This window comes from Guillardia theta (genome assembly GCF_000315625.1).
Source record: "Guillardia theta CCMP2712 unplaced genomic scaffold GUITHscaffold_4, whole genome shotgun sequence".
Taxonomy (NCBI): Eukaryota; class Cryptophyceae; order Pyrenomonadales; family Geminigeraceae; genus Guillardia; species Guillardia theta.
Genome location: NW_005434670.1, coordinates 302,458 through 317,772, shown reverse-complemented (window position 1 = coordinate 317,772; position 15,315 = coordinate 302,458). Strand labels below are relative to the sequence as shown.

Here is a 15,315-nt window from a genome sequence, read left to right as displayed (position 1 = left end):
ACAAAAAGAATATCATAGTAAAGAAACACAACAAGGCACATCTTTCACTTTCTAGTGAGCGGATTTGCCTGAAAGATAGAGTGGAGTTCGGATTCCCATGACCGCTGGGCTGAGCTCGAATCATTGCCGCCATTCACAGCCTCCTGCCGCGGCCTGACGACTTTGATTCGCTCTCGTTCCGCCACACGGCTAGTCACCTGCTTCACTGCAGCCCTGGGAGAGGCGGGTTCGGGTCGACTGGGCTCTCCTAGAGTCAGACGTACACCGGGTTTGTTCCTTGCTGCAAGAACGAAGATCTCCATGATGTCGCTCCGGATCCCATACATGCTGTTGGAGTCCAGTGCGGCATCCAGGTCGACATCCGGCCCAGCATGGCCGTGTGCTGACTTCCTCTCAACACGCTTGCGGCTAGCTTCGGGGTTGAACAGCGGGGACCTCGCAAAGATCTCCAGCATCTCCTCCTCCCAGGGAGGAATGTCCCTCGTCTCCGGCCCCTTATAGGCCACGCTCAACGAGGGGGAGCGGGAGAAAAGAGGAGAATGGCTGCGGCTAACGGGTGAAGTAGAGTGAGGAGTAAACGAGTAGAGCGCACTGCATGCGAAGGCCATGCCGAGGACACCGCAACCAGCCATGATGTGCGCGGATCAGCAACAGAGTTTGAACGCTGGTTGCTATTGCGAGGAGTGTGTGAGCTGGATCTCTGGCAGCACTAGACACTTGAGGAGGGAGAGAAACAGGAGGCAAGGCCAAGGGACGAGGAAGGAGATGATATGAGGCAGTAGGGGGCAAGAGGAGGGGGGCGTGAGAGGGGCGGGGGAGGTGGAGGACGCAGCAGGGATGTTCTGCACGGCGGGCGTAGGAGACAGCAAGAACGAACACCCCCCACCCCCACCCTATCAAATACATGGGAATCTACCCCTTGAAGAATCAAATCAAAATTCACGACACCCCTCCTTATCCCCATCAATAGCCCTAGAAATGACCCCTTTCCAACACGCAAACTACCCACCCACCCACCATTTGTCAACTCACACTGGCTTAACCCCTACCCCCTCTTGCATAAACTGGGACAGCTCCTACCCCCAATGTAACTATCAAACTACCCTCCATTTTCCTCAAATAGGAAATCAATTTTGGATTCTCCCTAGGGGTAGGGTCGTGCGGTCTTTATGTGTAGAACTTTACAGCATTGTGGGGGTGGGGGTTCTTAATAGCCGGTTTTATTTCCGTTACTCACGGTAGCCCGGCCGGTCTGAAGCTTCCGGGCCCGGAGTCCCGGACCGTCCCGGAGAACCGGCACGGTAACTGACTCAATCAGCCCGGCACGGCGAGTTCGGCGGCCCGGCGGCGGGCGGGCGGCCCAGTTAACTAGTAAGTTGAACTGTGACGCCGGCACTTGAACTTCCTGAGTCAGTACGAGGACAACTGTGTGCCAGTCCGATCGGCCCATGATCGGACCGTTGGGCCGGGGCCCGCTACTTGCCTCTGAGTCTACGTGACTCTGAGACAACTTCGCGCGACTGGTGGAGGCGGAACTTCGGAAGAGGAGGACGCAATGACTGCAGCGACACTGTTCAACGGGCTGAGCCGAGTAGGATGGAGAGAGTTGAGCGAGGAGGGAGAGTTTCAATCCTCGCTTCTCCTCCTCCACAGGAGCCTCTTGCGCTCCTCTCCCGCTCCTCTCAAGACTAAACACATGGCCATGTCGCTACACGCCATGTGGAGGCTATATGGCTCAAGCCAGGATGCAACCAAGTGCCTCTCAAGCTCCGAGACGACCTCGTCAACGCCTTCAATGTCGTCCTCATCCATATCGAGCTCGTACTCGACGATGAGGTTCTTTGCGTCCGGGTGCGTGCTGTCCATCCATTCATTGCACCTCTCCCTCAGGTTGATCCAGTCCGGAGGACATTCCCCTGCCCTCCTCCTCCTCCTGTACTCCTCGAGGAGCAGCAGCAGCATGGGGAAGCGCTGCTGTACGTTCCGGTCATAGATCTGCGCGTAGTTGATGCAGGTAGAGCTCTGCCCCCTCCTTTGGACGAAGATGTCGGCTCCCTCCTCCAGCAGCATGCGTGCCATCGCCACGTCGTTCCTGCAGGCTGCGTACATGAGCGGAGTCATGCTATGGATGTTCGCCTCCGCCGCACTCCTTCCGTCAAAGTGACGATTGACAAGGTTGAATCCAGCTGGGCTTTGTCGCAAGATCCTCCGTAGCTCTTCCACCGCACCAGCCTGCAGGGCAGAGACTAGCGTGTGCGTCGAGCCCAGCTGGAGGAGCAGCTGTACCGTGTCGGTCAGCTGCAACTTCGCGGCGATCTCGAGAAGGGAGCAGCCGACGAGCCTGAGGTCCTCGGTCGGCCCACGTGACGAGGCAAGGGGATGGGTGGCTTGCCGACCTCCGATGAAAGCGCTGCTGGGACAGAGCTCCCTGAGGATGTGAGGATGCTCCCCTAGCATCTCCTTGAGCGCCTGACGAGCTCGCTTGCTCCCGGACAAGACGGTCATGACGAACGCGTCAAACTGCATTCCTATCGCTCCGTAGTGCGGCAGCAGCGCGTCAACGACGTCGAAGCGGCGGTACAGAGCAGCAGCAACGATGGGCAGCACAGGGAAGCCGTCTCTACCCTGAAGGCGCGGGGCATTGATGATCCTTGCGACTCGCATGGGCTTGGTGAGAAGTTGGGCATCCTCGCGGATCAGCTCCTCCATCCGCTCGATCTCTCCGCTCTGTATGGCCTCCTCCCAGCTCAGCTGCACCTCTCCAAATCTTGCTCGACTCCTTCCTTTTCAAACATTGTCTCGAGGAGGTCGAGATCTGGTTTGACATAAGGCAGTCGACTGTATGACAAAGGTCAGCAAGGTCAGTATGATACATGCACAGCTTCTCCACCCCTATGGCATCTTTCGCATGTCTTGACCCATCCTCGACATCCCCAGTCATCGCTGATGCCGCTGATGATCACCGGCCTGTTGGCCCCGTTAGAGCGCTTGGTATTTCCTTGGACAGCACCTGTTTGCAAACATGTACTCCTTTCACCATGTCTCATATGACAGCTGTCTGGCATCATTCGTGGGATATGCCGCACATCCTCCCCATCCCTCTGCTCAACCGGACGTCAACAATCTCGTATGACAGTCTTGTGCTAATGCGCGCTATCACCTCCTGCTTGAGGGTAGGTAGGGCTGCGACAACAGTTTGTGCAGCACAGCTCAGAACAACACAAGGGGAACGGCACCATCACCAGCAGACAGACGTCTGTCTTGAAGTTTCGAGCTTCTAATCATCTCGGGACACAGCAACGAAGTACGGGCAGGGTTGATCGCGCTGCAGCACAGAAGCAACGTGAGACGGATGATCGCGGCTGGATGGCTGAGAGCTTCCGCTGATCTTGACATTCATAAGGTGTGCTGATCTGGAGAGCACATCTCCTAGCTGTGTGCGAGGATACTCCAAGACGGACAACGGAGGATTCAGTGCTACTGATGCTCAAAGTGAGTTTTCTGGAGGACGCAATCGTCACATGGAGCATTCCTTGAGCGCAAGCTGCATCACCATGTCGATCACGTTCGAGCTCTCGTCCTCCTCTCTCACCATCTTGCGCTCATGCCCTCTGCTCTCCTACCATCAATCCACTGCCCCGCGCATTTCCGCCCGATGAACTCGGGGCCGAGTCAGGTTTGCCACCCCGAGAAAAGCAAAAGCTCCGGGCCCGGTCGCCGCCGGGCCCGGCGGGTATTCAGTGCCGAGTTTGCCTGGCCCGGGGTTCACTCAACACCATTACTGACAGTACCGTACCCCTGCAGAAAGTGTCAGAATCCTGTGACCCCTATCTTTATTCATGGAATAAAGGCTCCAGCTACCCGTCCTGGGCATACCCCACCCTCCATCAATGATCTCTCAGCGCAACCGTCGCTTCAGCTTGGCACCCTCCGCCTTTCGCCATCCTCTGCGCGGCGCTAGTCTACTTCCACTCGCACATCCCCTGCTCTCCTGCTCCTCCGCACCTCTCGCCCTCCCTACATCCCACCCTGGCTCTGCCCTCCTGCTTCACACGGACGTCGGGAGGACTCCGGGATATGTCGAACAATCTCAATCAGTTGTGTAGCTGCTGCAAACAGCAGGAAGTTGCCGATGCGGCTGCTAGCGCTGAGGACGTGCTTTTCAGTCGAGCTCCTCATAGGGTGCTGTTTTTCGCTGACGCAAAGGAGCGAAGTGGACTGAAGGTGGAGAAGGAGCGAGACGAGTTGAGAAAGGAATTTGTCGTAGGAGCCGCTGATGCGAAAGATCGTGCTCTATTGGAACTTGCTCAAGGAGTGAACTTTGAGTACTTCTTCCACAAGGATGCTTCTTATCTGCGCCGCGAGATTTCAAGAGTACAGCCAACCATCCTTCACATCGCCTGCCATGGCTTTGAAGATGGTAGATTGACCCTGGGAGGCAAGAGCGTTGATGCAGATGACTTGATACGCTCTTTGCAAGAAGTAATCCTCGATTGCAAGAATCTGCGGCTGGTGGTGCTCAACTTGTGCTGGTCGAGCCTGATCGCCGAGAAGCTTCGCGGCCATGTCGACTTCATCATCGCCCATGAGAAGGAAGTGAGCGACGAGGACGCGATTGATATTGCGAAAGAGCTCTACTACTCGCTCGGGCAGAACTCTTGCCTGGATGTGATCGTGAGAGATTATCTTCGACTGAAATGTGATCAGTGCCACCTGCTCGCTCGCGTGCCTAGTGATGTGCGCGCATGGGGACAAGAGCATGGCGTCATGCGACGGCAAAATGCGGCACCTCCTCCAGCTGCCATGGATGATCAGACCCAACGCGATGTAGAGCAGGCAGGGAGTGGGATGGAGCGAGCTGTAGGCGTCGTCCAGCAAGGCGAGCAAGGAGGCTTGACGCAAACAAGAGCAGGGGATGTGTTTGTCGTGGCTTACAGCCAGGAAGACGCTGAGATGTTTAAGCGCCATGCCAAGGATGCATGCAGGCGCTTCCTACACAGCATGCATGAGCAAGAGTCGCGCTGGAGGCTGTGCTCGGGGATGCTGCTCTACTTCCTGCAGTTTATCAGCTTCTCGTCACGTCCAGTGCTTCATCACTGGTACTCCTTGGTGAGGCGCAACCGACTTGAGAGTGAGCTCGTTGGCCTTGTGCAGAAGTTTTACGATGCGGGAAAGATATCTTCCTCGTCGTTTGAGGAATGGAGGGAACGAGAGGGCCATGCAGATGTACCTCGAGAGAAGTTGTGCATTGCGATGCTGGACTACACGCTTAGCACACTGATGAACGATTTCATAACAGACGAGCAAGCGCGGCAAGATGCCTTGTTCAATTGGCAATCGGAGGTAGAATCATTGTACGACCCATCTATGTCTGCTGCGGACGGGATGGACTCTCTGGAGGCGTATTTACGCGAATCGGAGGGCATGGGCAATGGCAGCTTGTTTTATTGCGTTCTTCTCGAAGAGGCAGTACAGGTTGGAAGCTTCATCGCCATCTTCAAGATGACGAAACTGAGCAGCGTCTTTGTGCTTCGCTGCTTGCTCGAATACAACACTGAGATGATGCTGAGGAGCCAGGGTCCAGCTGATGGCCTCTGCAAGCTGAGAACCTGGATCAGCAGCGCTGGCTGGGTTGTCAATTTCAGCAGTGGCAGATTGGATTGGACCGAGCCAGAGGGAGAGGGAGAGGGAGAGCTGAGCGGGCAGCTGGGGAGATCGTTTGACGCACTGCAGGCATGCAACAGTGGCTTCGTAAGCTTGCAGGACTTCCTCAAGGAAGAAGCTCATGCTCAAAGGACGGACCTGACAGGAGGCGGTTCCAACATGCAGAAACAGCTCGAGCTGGGAAGAAGCCAGACTCGGGTCGCTGAAGATGTCAAGTCAGAACGAGCTCGGACAGCGATCTCAAGCATGTCCACAGACCTGCTGAGGCAGCAGCTCACCTTTCATGCTGTTCGGCGCATGCAGGAAGACGACATCAGCTTTGAGCTCATCCGAGACACTGTCCGTCGTGGTTGGCGGATCGAGTTGAAATCTGCAGTCACCTACGTCTCAGACCACATCACAGTCGTAACCCAGGGCTCGCAGCTGATCACCGCATGGCGCAACGGGCTGACGAGTCTGTGGCCGCTGGTCAAGCAGAAGGAGGACAAGCTGGTGAGCGACACGGCTTACTCGTTCGTACAGCACAGAGACAAGATTCTCTTCGCTGGTGTGCTGGACGTGTCTAGCGAGCATGCAGAGATAGGCTTCGGCCTGCACAGACTTGGAGCATCGCTGGAAGCAAGCTACTACGATGCAATGGTCATTGAGCTGGAGAGACTCGCGCCCCCCAGAGCGCGAGGACAGCAGTGGCGACTAGAGAAGATCCTCGAGCGAGGAGCGAGTGAACATGAAGTTCTTCCGGAGGAGGCTCTCCCTGGCAACATCGACCAGATGCTTCGTGACGTGGCAAGCGAGCTGTCTCAAGCGACCACGAGGAATGAGCAGAGACCGGGCTATGCCATCAACCTCTCCATCCGGGGTACCATGCACTCCGACCTCCTCGTACAGCGAAGACTTCAACCCTGCCAAGCGTCCGATGTAGCTCAAGGACAATCATGGGTCAAGTTTGGCACGGGCAACGACGATCAGCTCATCCCTCCTTACGCTGGCTTCGGAAAGCTTGTACAAGTGATGCAGGAGACAGCTTGTTGTCTTCCGGAAGTTGGTGGACGCTGGACGTATTTGGACACGAGATACAATGACATGTGCTACAAATACACCATGCTTCCTCTCAACAGGTCGCAGGAGGGCAACAAGATCTCGTTCCATGTTGTATGCGTTCAATCGAACGACGATGACGACGGGGATGGAGCTGTGTATCGACGGATCGGTGTCGGGCGGGGAACGCTGAGTCTTGATTCCCAGGGCGAGCCGGCAGGCCTTGTACTGCGATTGGTCATGGGGAAGGTTTGCAACAACGAGAAGATGGAAGCCGAGGGCACGAAGCTTGAGATGTGGCAGGGAGACTCGCGCATCCTCCGAGGAACGAGCGACACAGAGCTGCGCAAGTTCCTCGGGCCTGAGAGGACGATGGGAGACTTGAGTTACCGAGAGACTGACCGCGAGAGCTTCGAGCGCCTCTTGGCAGGGTTCTTGCCCGTGCAGCTGAGCTGGGAGGAGGCCATACAGAGCGGAGAGATCGAGCGGATGGAGGAGCTGATCCGCGAGGATGCCCAACTTCTCACCAAGCCCATGCGAGTCGCAAGGATCATCAATGCCCCGCGCCTTCAGGGTAGAGACGGCTTCCCTGTGCTGCCCATCGTTGCTGCTGCTCTGTACCGCCGCTTCGACGTCGTTGACGCGCTGCTGCCGCACTACGGAGCGATAGGAATGCAGTTTGACGCGTTCGTCATGACCGTCTTGTCCGGGAGCAAGCGAGCTCGTCAGGCGCTCAAGGAGATGCTAGGGGAGCATCCTCACATCCTCAGGGAGCTCTGTCCCAGCAGCGCTTTCATCGGAGGTCGGCAAGCCACCCATCCCCTTGCCTCGTCACGTGGGCCGACCGAGGACCTCAGGCTCGTCGGCTGCTCCCTTCTCGAGATCGCCGCGAAGTTGCAGCTGACCGACACGGTACAGCTGCTCCTCCAGCTGGGCTCGACGCACACGCTAGTCTCTGCCCTGCAGGCTGGTGCGGTGGAAGAGCTACGGAGGATCTTGCGACAAAGCCCAGCTGGATTCAACCTTGTCAATCGTCACTTTGACGGAAGGAGTGCGGCGGAGGCGAACATCCATAGCATGACTCCGCTCATGTACGCAGCCTACAGGAACGACGTGGCGATGGCACGCATGCTGCTGGAGGAGGGAGCCGACATCTTCGTCCAAAGGAGGGGGCAGAGCTCTACCTGCATCAACTACGCGCAGATCTATGACCGGAACGTACAGCAGCGCTTCCCCATGCTGCTGCTGCTCCTCGAGGAGTACAGGAGGAGGAGGAGGGCAGGGGAATGTCCTCCGGACTGGATCAACCTGAGGGAGAGGTGCAATGAATGGATGGACAGCACGCACCCGGACGCAAAGAACCTCATCGTCGAGTACGAGCTCGATATGGATGAGGACGACATTGAAGGCGTTGACGAGGTCGTCTCGGAGCTTGAGCGCACCTCCCTGCAACCCTGCGAGAGAGACTCGGAACCGTAACTCAGTATGCCATGACTTGAGTCCCGCGCGGCACGGTGCTGCAACCGCCGGCCCCGGCGGCCTGGCCCGGTGCCCACTGACGGAGTCCGCCGGGGCCGGGAAGCGCAGACTCCCACCGCCGCGGCGGCAGGCTCGCCCCCGCCGCCGGCGGCGGCCGCTGGCCGGAGTCCGACCGTCGCCCGCCGGAACCGGGCCCGGTCACTGAGTCGCCCGGCCGTCCGACGTCGGAGCCTGACCGTACAGTCGGCGTGAGTCACGCGGCCCTGCCAAGTCCGTACTTAGTAAATACCGGTCCGGGCCCGGGGTATAGTATAAAGTCGCCGGGCGGCCGATCATTAAGTAACTTGAGTCACCGGCGGTCACAATAGGGCCGTACTAATGTCGGACTGCGGCCAGTCACCGCCGTTCTGAGTAGCGGCCGAAGGTACCGGCGGGCCGGGCCCCCGGGCGTCGAGTCAGCCGGCCCTTCGAAACCGTGACGGTGACATATCATACCGTACCGTGCCCGGCTCCGTGCCGTGATCGGCCCGGCCGACCGGCGGCGTGCGGCCGGGCGGCGCGGCGGTGAACTCGGAAACCGGGCCACGGTGACCGCCCGTGCGCGGCTGCCGCAGTGCCCGGCCCGGCCCGGCGGCGCCGGCGGCCAGCCTGCCAGGCTGGGCCCGCTGGCTCACGACTCTGACTCGCGATCGGACTCGGCGAGGCCGAGCTCCCGCCTGGACGGTACGGTCCGAGTTCGCCGGGAACCACTCACAGTGCCATGGATTCACACACACAATGATAATTATCTTATCCGGGACTCCCGAAGTCCGGGACTCGGGATCGGACTCGGGCTGGTCCGATCACGGTGGCAGCCCGGCACTGCCGCGCGAGTCACGGGCTAGTGATTGAACTTCCGAAGTTCGGAACTCCAGCAATGTGGGGCGGCCAAACCTTGAGTGAAGCATGCGTGACGTCATTGGGTGTCAGTGCTGATCTCTATTGCTCACGATGCTTTCGAGCTCCTCTTGCAAGAAGTTCAACGGTTGCCGATCACGACGAACCTTGGAGCTACGTGCCTCCTGCAGGAGATCTGCATGTACAGCTGCCAGCAGAGGTACGGGGGGACCAGCGCCCCGAAGAGGACGAGCGAGATTAGTCCCATCGTGTCGCCATAGCAGAGTATCATCCCCAAAGGCGCTGCCGGGCACAGGCAGAAGACGGCGGCGACCAGGAGCTTCTCCGGGAAGACCATCCATGCGTGTCGGAGGAACCAAAGTTTGCTGTTGGCGTCCGGCATGACGTTGTTGAGATGAACATACATCGCCAGAGATGAAATCACGCTCAGCCCGCTGCAAAGAGCCGATAGAATCAGCAGGCTTGCAAGCGTGTACTGCAGTCTTTCCAGATCGCTCTCGTGGAGGAATATTTTGTACGCATCCTCTCCTTTGATGATGTCAGACTGCTGGATCGCATTGAAACAAAAGGGAGCTGTGATGGAGAGTATCAGGGCAGCTATGACACCAATGGCTGATAGCGACTCGTTGCTTGAGTCAATCCTCTCTTTGACCGCTTCTTCAATCCGCCTGTCCATAGCAACTGACAATCCATCGTCAATGCGGGGAGACTTCAGCTGCAGGACTAACAAACGCCCAACGACGCTTGAGATGGCAAGAAGTTGAGGATCGATTATGGGGATCCCAGACTTTGTCTTGCCGTTCTTCAACTCGAATATCACGGTTTGTAGCTCATCGACCTTGTCTTTCTCCCAGGCACTCATCCCCGCATCGGAACCTCTCACGATGTCTGCCGCTTGATCAACCTGCCTCTTCTCTTCATCAGCATCATGTCTACTTCCTGTGCGATGGTCTTCCCTTCCTCCTGCATCTCTTCCTCCTGCTCCTCCCTCGCCATCTTCCCCCGCAACCTTGACCATCGTCGTACTGCGCCCCCGATCACAAACGACCTACCCTTCTCTGATGGGCTACCCCTACCCCCTCACAGGTCCATCCATTGTGGGGATATGCCCTCCGATTAAAGTACCCCCACCCTCTCTGATACGGTTCATTTTGGTGGGGTACTTCGGTATCTAGATGAGGGGTACTCTTCGTTGGTGACTAGGCGCCATGCGCGGTGAGTGGTGAGCTGTGCGAGGAGCGAAGTTGAGATACCGTCATGCTGAGCGGAGCATTTGAACATGAGACGATGAGATTCTCTAGCCTCCATCATCATGAGACGTCACATCGCTTGCTGATGCATCACTTGTATGACTGAGCGCTTCCTCTTCTCGCTAGTAGACTGCTCCGTCTTTTCTCGGATTTTGTTCTGAGGTTGTGACCATGGCTCCTCTACTGTGCAGGTTGGGGTCGCTTGTAGAAGGAGCAAGGTGGAAAAATTCCTTATCAAGAATCTCAATGCCTTCCTGGATCCTCCTCACAGCGGTGCTTCTGCTTGAATCTCAATCTGCTCTTGCCGACATCGCCGAATGCACGCACACATTTCCGGATGGGAACAAGTTTGATCTGTCTCCCCTGAGGAGACCCAGAGGGTAGACTATCGTGCTCTCTGTCTCTAGCTTTACTGAAACTATCTGAAGAGTCCGCGATTGGTACGCAGATGATCGCAATGGAAACATGTGGACTTCATCTCTTTCGTTGCAACTGCCTTCTGCTCACGTAAAACCTCTCAGGTACTATTTCAATGTCTGCGGGGACGCCAATCAGGTTCCCGAGGCCTGCGTCTCCATGCAGAAGGCCGTTCGCTCTCCTGTTTTCCAAGTCTCCAACGACAACAACTGCTTCTGGCTCGGGAAGCTCAAGGGAATGGACTGGGAGCTCATCGACGACAGCGAGCCAGCAGCGGGGGTGAGAGAGCTTAACTTGTGACGGGTTTCATCTCACTCCTCTCAGATCGAGCTCTACTACTTCGATGGGGAGCGATGTCAGAGCGGACGCTCCCGAGATGTAAGGATCCAGGTGCCAACCCTTCAGGGCGTTCGCTTGCCCGTGCCTTGGGCTGTAACTTTGCCAACAGTTCTTCTGCGATCCTGATGCGGGAGTCGGGAAGCCGCTTGATTTCTTCGTTCTCGAGGAGGACTGCCACTTCAGCATCACTTGGCCATCCAAGTACAATCGTGACCCCTCCTCTGCCGCTCCTTACCCTTGTCGTCAGGTATGGCTGCCCCGTCTCGTCCGGCAGCTTCACTTCCTCCTGGTTCACGGTAAGATGGAGGAGCATGGGAGTACGCGGTCAGACGGAGCAAGTGGAGGTGGAGGAAATGGAGCATGTGACAAGGACAGATGCAGAGTATGCTACACTACCAGCACTGATGCTGTTTGGTTCAGGTGTTTTTGATCCTGTTCACCGTATACACTGTTGCGGGATGTGCGTACAATGTCAAGTACAGAGGTGATTGGCATGGTTGCTTGTCAGAGTCTGATCCAGCTGCAGGGACACAAATTGGCATCGAGTCCATGCCAAACCTCAACTTCTGGAAGGAGGTGGAGCTCGGAGTGAACGCGTGTAAGTTTGATGAAGTCGCAGGTTTTGTCTGGCCTTTACAACATGTTGATACTGGTCAAGAACAAGGTGAGAAGCGGCATAAACCTCCTTCCTTAGATTCTGAGTTATTCCTAGGTGGGACAAATGATTGGCAGGAAATCATCCGAGTATCAGAGATTCGGAGGTCACTGAGCGACTCTGGGAGGAATGAAAGATGAAGAATGACACGATGGGATAAGCCTGTTAACATGTGCTTGATAAAACACAAACCAGACGGAGTTAACATGTGCTTGATAAAAGACAAACCATAAGGAGTCCAGTTAGAGTACAAAGTGTCCACCCTCATGGAGCAACAGCGGATTTACTGATTCAGGTCGTCGTTGAGCTGCTCCTGAGAAGTGATGCTTCCCTCATCCAGAGTTTCGCTGCACCGCATGTCACTGAGCTCGCAGCATATAACACTGCCTCACCTCTCACTGTACTGGTCCTGAGATGACCCTGCAGATCTTAGCTTGGGAACAACCACTACAACAGGTCACGAGCCTCCAATGCCATGATTCAACGCACCTGTGCTGGCGACCGAAGATTCAGACGGAGTGATCGCTCTCCATGTCACTCCTTCCTTGTTTCCGTCAGCGATGTGATACTTACCCAAGGGCCCGTCCAATTTCGCCCTGCCATGCTCGGCCTGAGACCGGGGAAAGAAGACGTTGCGTTTCGATCACCTGAGCTCCTGAGATGATACTGCCTGTTTCAGCACCGAATGTCTCTCGTCTTCAAGGTCCTCGTCTGAAAAAGTCGAGATCAAAGGAAGAAAGAATGCCGTTGCTCCTACCATCAAGCTTGATTGAGCTGTCAAAAGCAAGCTATCAGCAAAGTTCAGCTGCAACGAGTGACTGTACCTTATTTCAGGAACATCCTCATCGTCTTCCAGATCAAAGAATGGATGCATCAAAGCCTGGGCAACTCTTTGTCACACTCCTCGCGACTGGCAAGGTTCATCCTTGTAACCTTTTCTGCAGTCATCCTGCTCTTGGGGTTGTAATGAAACATCCGTTGAAGCAGGTCAAGTAGAACATGATCGTGTATCATCTCTCGAAGAGGTTGCATGCTTCGCACCATCTCCTGTCCTTCCTTGCGACAAGGAGCCAACTGCACATTACCATTTCCCCCTCGCTGTTGCAATTTACATCACTATCAAGGTATCGCTCAGTTTCTGTCATCTCTTGCCTGAAGCAACGAGGCATTGTACTGATTCCGATTTTGGTATCCCTGTTTGAGCAGCTCCTGAGGGCAAGGACCAAGCAGTCTATCCATCATCCATAGATGAACATCATCATGAGCCAGCTCGAACAAGTACTACAAGAAAGAAAGAAGCAGTGTAAGGAAAAATTCCGATAGAGGCAGAGGCTTCATACCTTCCCGGTGTATATCTCGCATATCAAGCATCCAATCGCCCAGACATCGAGTGGATAGGACCAACCAGCCTGAAGCACAGCCTCTGGAGCCCTGACAGACATGTCACAAGATACCGAGCATTTGATGCACTCAGAGCACCTGTAGTGCATGGTTCCCACCAATGGAGGATGCCATGCAGAGCTGTAAATGGCAGACCCGAAATCTGCAACTTTCACACACACTGCACCCGATGGATTGCTCATGAGAAGAATGTTTTCCGCCTGTAATAATTTGTCACATCACTCTACCTCGACCGTTGAACGAATACCTTCAAATCTGTGTGAATGATCTTCTTGCTATGGACGTATGATACAGCTTGGGCCAATTGAAATGCAATGTCCCTGACTTGTTCGATCTTGAATGGCCCTTTGGTTTTGATCACCTTTCAAGGAGATTACACATTTCGGAAGAGACGTTTGAATGCTGCCAGTACCTCACTCAAATGGTCTCCCAGCAGCTCGAACGACATGCAAATATGACCGTGATGTTCGAAGCTCCTCAGCAACTTGAGAGTGCCGAATCGACCATCGAGGTCGCTTCAAGAAGGATTCAGGAAATGCGCACAGAGACTTTGTTGTACCGAAGGATCGAAATCTCATTCTTGGCAGAAACTCGATAGAGGTGAGGCTCTCGGCGCACCAATTTAACTGCAACGCTCGCGTTGTACTTCTTGTCCTCGCACTTGACAACTTTGCCATAAGTTCCCGAGCCGAGCAGCTTGATTATCCGGTATCTACACCCCACACATTGCTGTGAGAGTCACCCCGAAGCAACACATTCTCACCGGCCGCTTGGAAATCCATCACATTGGTCAATCAACGAACCGATGATGACTTTAAAATGGCCGTGTTCATCTTCGTCCGTCGCAGCCTTCAAACCAGTCACCTGAATGAAAGAGAAAAGAAGGAAACATACCGTCTTCTTTTCTACGGCATAACTATGGCTCTGATGGCTGGATGAAACACCTCCTGAGCTAGGTGATTGCAACTAGAGAGATTCAGGTGGTGCAGGACACACAACGATGGTGATTACCTGCTCCAGATACTGTCTCGCCGTGACCACAGGTTGAAGCGTTCCCGGCTTTGACGGCGATGTCATGGCAGCATTTGCAACGGGAGCTTTGCTTCGAAGTGAATGGGCTGGGCTCAAGTATGGAGCGTTCTCCCGCACCTTCATGTCACAATCAATCTCAAGGAGCCGCACAACACTGCCTCACTTGATACGCCCCCACATACGCATGCGAATTTGCAACCATGTTCGGAGATTGCATCCACGCGTATTGCTAAGCAATCGTCATGACTATCCGTTCACAGACTTTAGCAAACCTGGCTTGCATGCTCTCCAGAAAGAGGGGAGTTCAGAAGAGGGGAGTTCAAATGAGGAGAGTTCAAATGAGGAGAGTTCATGTTGAAGACTCAACGTTCAGGTATCAATATCTGCAATACACCCATTAGTTCACGAATCAAGCAGAAACTGTTATTACCTCTCGCAGCAAATCAGCACTGAGGATTGCAGATCATGCGAATGAGACTGAAGAAAATATGAATCAGTTCGTAAATGTTTTTTGGATTATCAATATCTGAACGAAAGGAAATCCAAATCTGAGACAAGAAAACAAGAAAGCAGTTTGTACGTGTTTTTTTCTATTCATGTCAGCTCTACAGTTGCTGTGTTTGAAATCAGAAGTTAGGACAAACGCCAAGAAACACTCTAACGTTGAACACAAAAACTAATGGAACAAAAGTTCCGAGTTGAGTTTTATGTCTTGTACGATCTTTCATGCAGGGTTATTTCACATACATACTTCAGACTTTGGCTTAATTGTCTAGAATTATTGTTGAGCATCGAACGAGCCGTGTATGATCGTAGAGATTCTATCTATCCCACAGCAAAAGCTCCCATCTTGCTATGAACTTGTTCCCTCCGTTTCGTTCTGCCAGCGGCAACTACCTTGCAGCATGCATACGAACGCTAATTCCAGTCAAACCATCTGCTCTCCTCTTCTGATCTCTTTTTCTCCTCTTGTCCTTCTTTCTACCATCACGCCCCTTCTGCATGCACCCAGAGTCGCACAGCCTCCCACAAATCAGGTTAGGGGTTGGGGTCCTGGGGTATGAGACCCTCAATTGAGAATGAGGGGTAGGGGTAAGGAGACAAGGGGGTAGTCCCACGATAGATAATGAAGGGGTCAAGGTT

At 54.8% G+C, this 15,315-nt stretch overlaps 6 protein-coding genes across 6 annotated transcripts; 2 read left to right on the top strand and 4 right to left on the bottom strand.

Annotated features, from left to right (window-relative positions):
* Positions 1-44: 44 nt before the first annotated feature.
* GUITHDRAFT_100247 (hypothetical protein) lies at positions 45-632 on the bottom strand (the record flags this gene model as incomplete). The annotated part of the gene is made up of 1 exon (XM_005840919.1): positions 45-632. One exon carries the CDS (start codon positions 630-632, stop codon positions 45-47), a length of 588 nt encoding a protein of 195 aa, XP_005840976.1.
* A 994-nt stretch (positions 633-1,626) lies between these two features.
* On the bottom strand, positions 1,627-2,709 carry GUITHDRAFT_132424 (hypothetical protein; the record flags this gene model as incomplete). Its single annotated transcript, XM_005840918.1, has 1 exon — positions 1,627-2,709. One exon carries the CDS (start codon positions 2,707-2,709, stop codon positions 1,627-1,629), a length of 1,083 nt encoding a protein of 360 aa, XP_005840975.1.
* A 1,368-nt stretch (positions 2,710-4,077) lies between these two features.
* On the top strand, positions 4,078-8,181 carry GUITHDRAFT_100245 (hypothetical protein; the record flags this gene model as incomplete). Its single annotated transcript, XM_005840917.1, has 1 exon — positions 4,078-8,181. One exon carries the CDS (start codon positions 4,078-4,080, stop codon positions 8,179-8,181), a length of 4,104 nt encoding a protein of 1,367 aa, XP_005840974.1.
* Positions 8,182-9,199: 1,018 nt separating this feature from the next.
* GUITHDRAFT_132422 (hypothetical protein) lies at positions 9,200-10,096 on the bottom strand (the record flags this gene model as incomplete). The annotated part of the gene is made up of 1 exon (XM_005840916.1): positions 9,200-10,096. One exon carries the CDS (start codon positions 10,094-10,096, stop codon positions 9,200-9,202), a length of 897 nt encoding a protein of 298 aa, XP_005840973.1.
* Positions 10,097-10,517: 421 nt separating this feature from the next.
* GUITHDRAFT_150118 (hypothetical protein) lies at positions 10,518-11,967 on the top strand. Its single transcript, XM_005840915.1, has 10 exons — positions 10,518-10,708; positions 10,757-10,795; positions 10,850-11,024; positions 11,070-11,135; positions 11,194-11,285; positions 11,332-11,380; positions 11,505-11,568; positions 11,611-11,660; positions 11,704-11,748; positions 11,797-11,967. The coding sequence occupies exons 1-10, from the start codon at positions 10,575-10,577 to the stop codon at positions 11,851-11,853; spliced, it is 771 nt and encodes a 256-aa protein (XP_005840972.1). The 5' UTR covers positions 10,518-10,574; the 3' UTR covers positions 11,854-11,967.
* Positions 11,936-15,189, bottom strand: GUITHDRAFT_160769 (hypothetical protein). Its single transcript, XM_005840914.1, has 18 exons — positions 14,603-15,189; positions 14,445-14,555; positions 14,336-14,401; positions 14,152-14,289; positions 14,035-14,106; positions 13,904-13,989; positions 13,700-13,852; positions 13,553-13,655; positions 13,388-13,501; positions 13,219-13,340; positions 13,080-13,170; positions 12,892-13,020; positions 12,673-12,837; positions 12,564-12,619; positions 12,387-12,503; positions 12,229-12,335; positions 12,132-12,186; positions 11,936-12,086 (listed from the first exon to the last, which is right to left on the bottom strand). The coding sequence occupies exons 2-18, from the start codon at positions 14,523-14,525 to the stop codon at positions 12,023-12,025; spliced, it is 1,719 nt and encodes a 572-aa protein (XP_005840971.1). The 5' UTR covers positions 14,526-14,555; positions 14,603-15,189; the 3' UTR covers positions 11,936-12,022.
* Positions 15,190-15,315: the final 126 nt, after the last annotated feature.

Excerpts from the sequence above, each read along its gene's own strand:
- GUITHDRAFT_150118 (XM_005840915.1), top strand. The coding sequence starts at position 10,575 with ATGCCTTCCTGGATCCTCCTCACAGCGGTGCTTCTGCTTGAATCTCAA. Across the intron at positions 11,381-11,504 it reads TCACTTCCTCCTGGTTCACG|GTGTTTTTGATCCTGTTCAC; the intron begins GTAAGATGGAGG and ends TGTTTGGTTCAG. Across the intron at positions 11,661-11,703 it reads ACCTCAACTTCTGGAAGGAG|GTTTTGTCTGGCCTTTACAA; the intron begins GTGGAGCTCGGA and ends ATGAAGTCGCAG.
- GUITHDRAFT_160769 (XM_005840914.1), bottom strand. The coding sequence starts at position 14,525 with ATGAACTCTCCTCATTTGAACTCTCCTCATTTGAACTCCCCTCTTCTG. Across the intron at positions 14,402-14,444 it reads CTGGAGAGCATGCAAGCCAG|CAATACGCGTGGATGCAATC; the intron begins GTTTGCTAAAGT and ends ACGATTGCTTAG. Across the intron at positions 12,087-12,131 it reads CAGGACCAGTACAGTGAGAG|CGAAACTCTGGATGAGGGAA; the intron begins GTGAGGCAGTGT and ends CATGCGGTGCAG.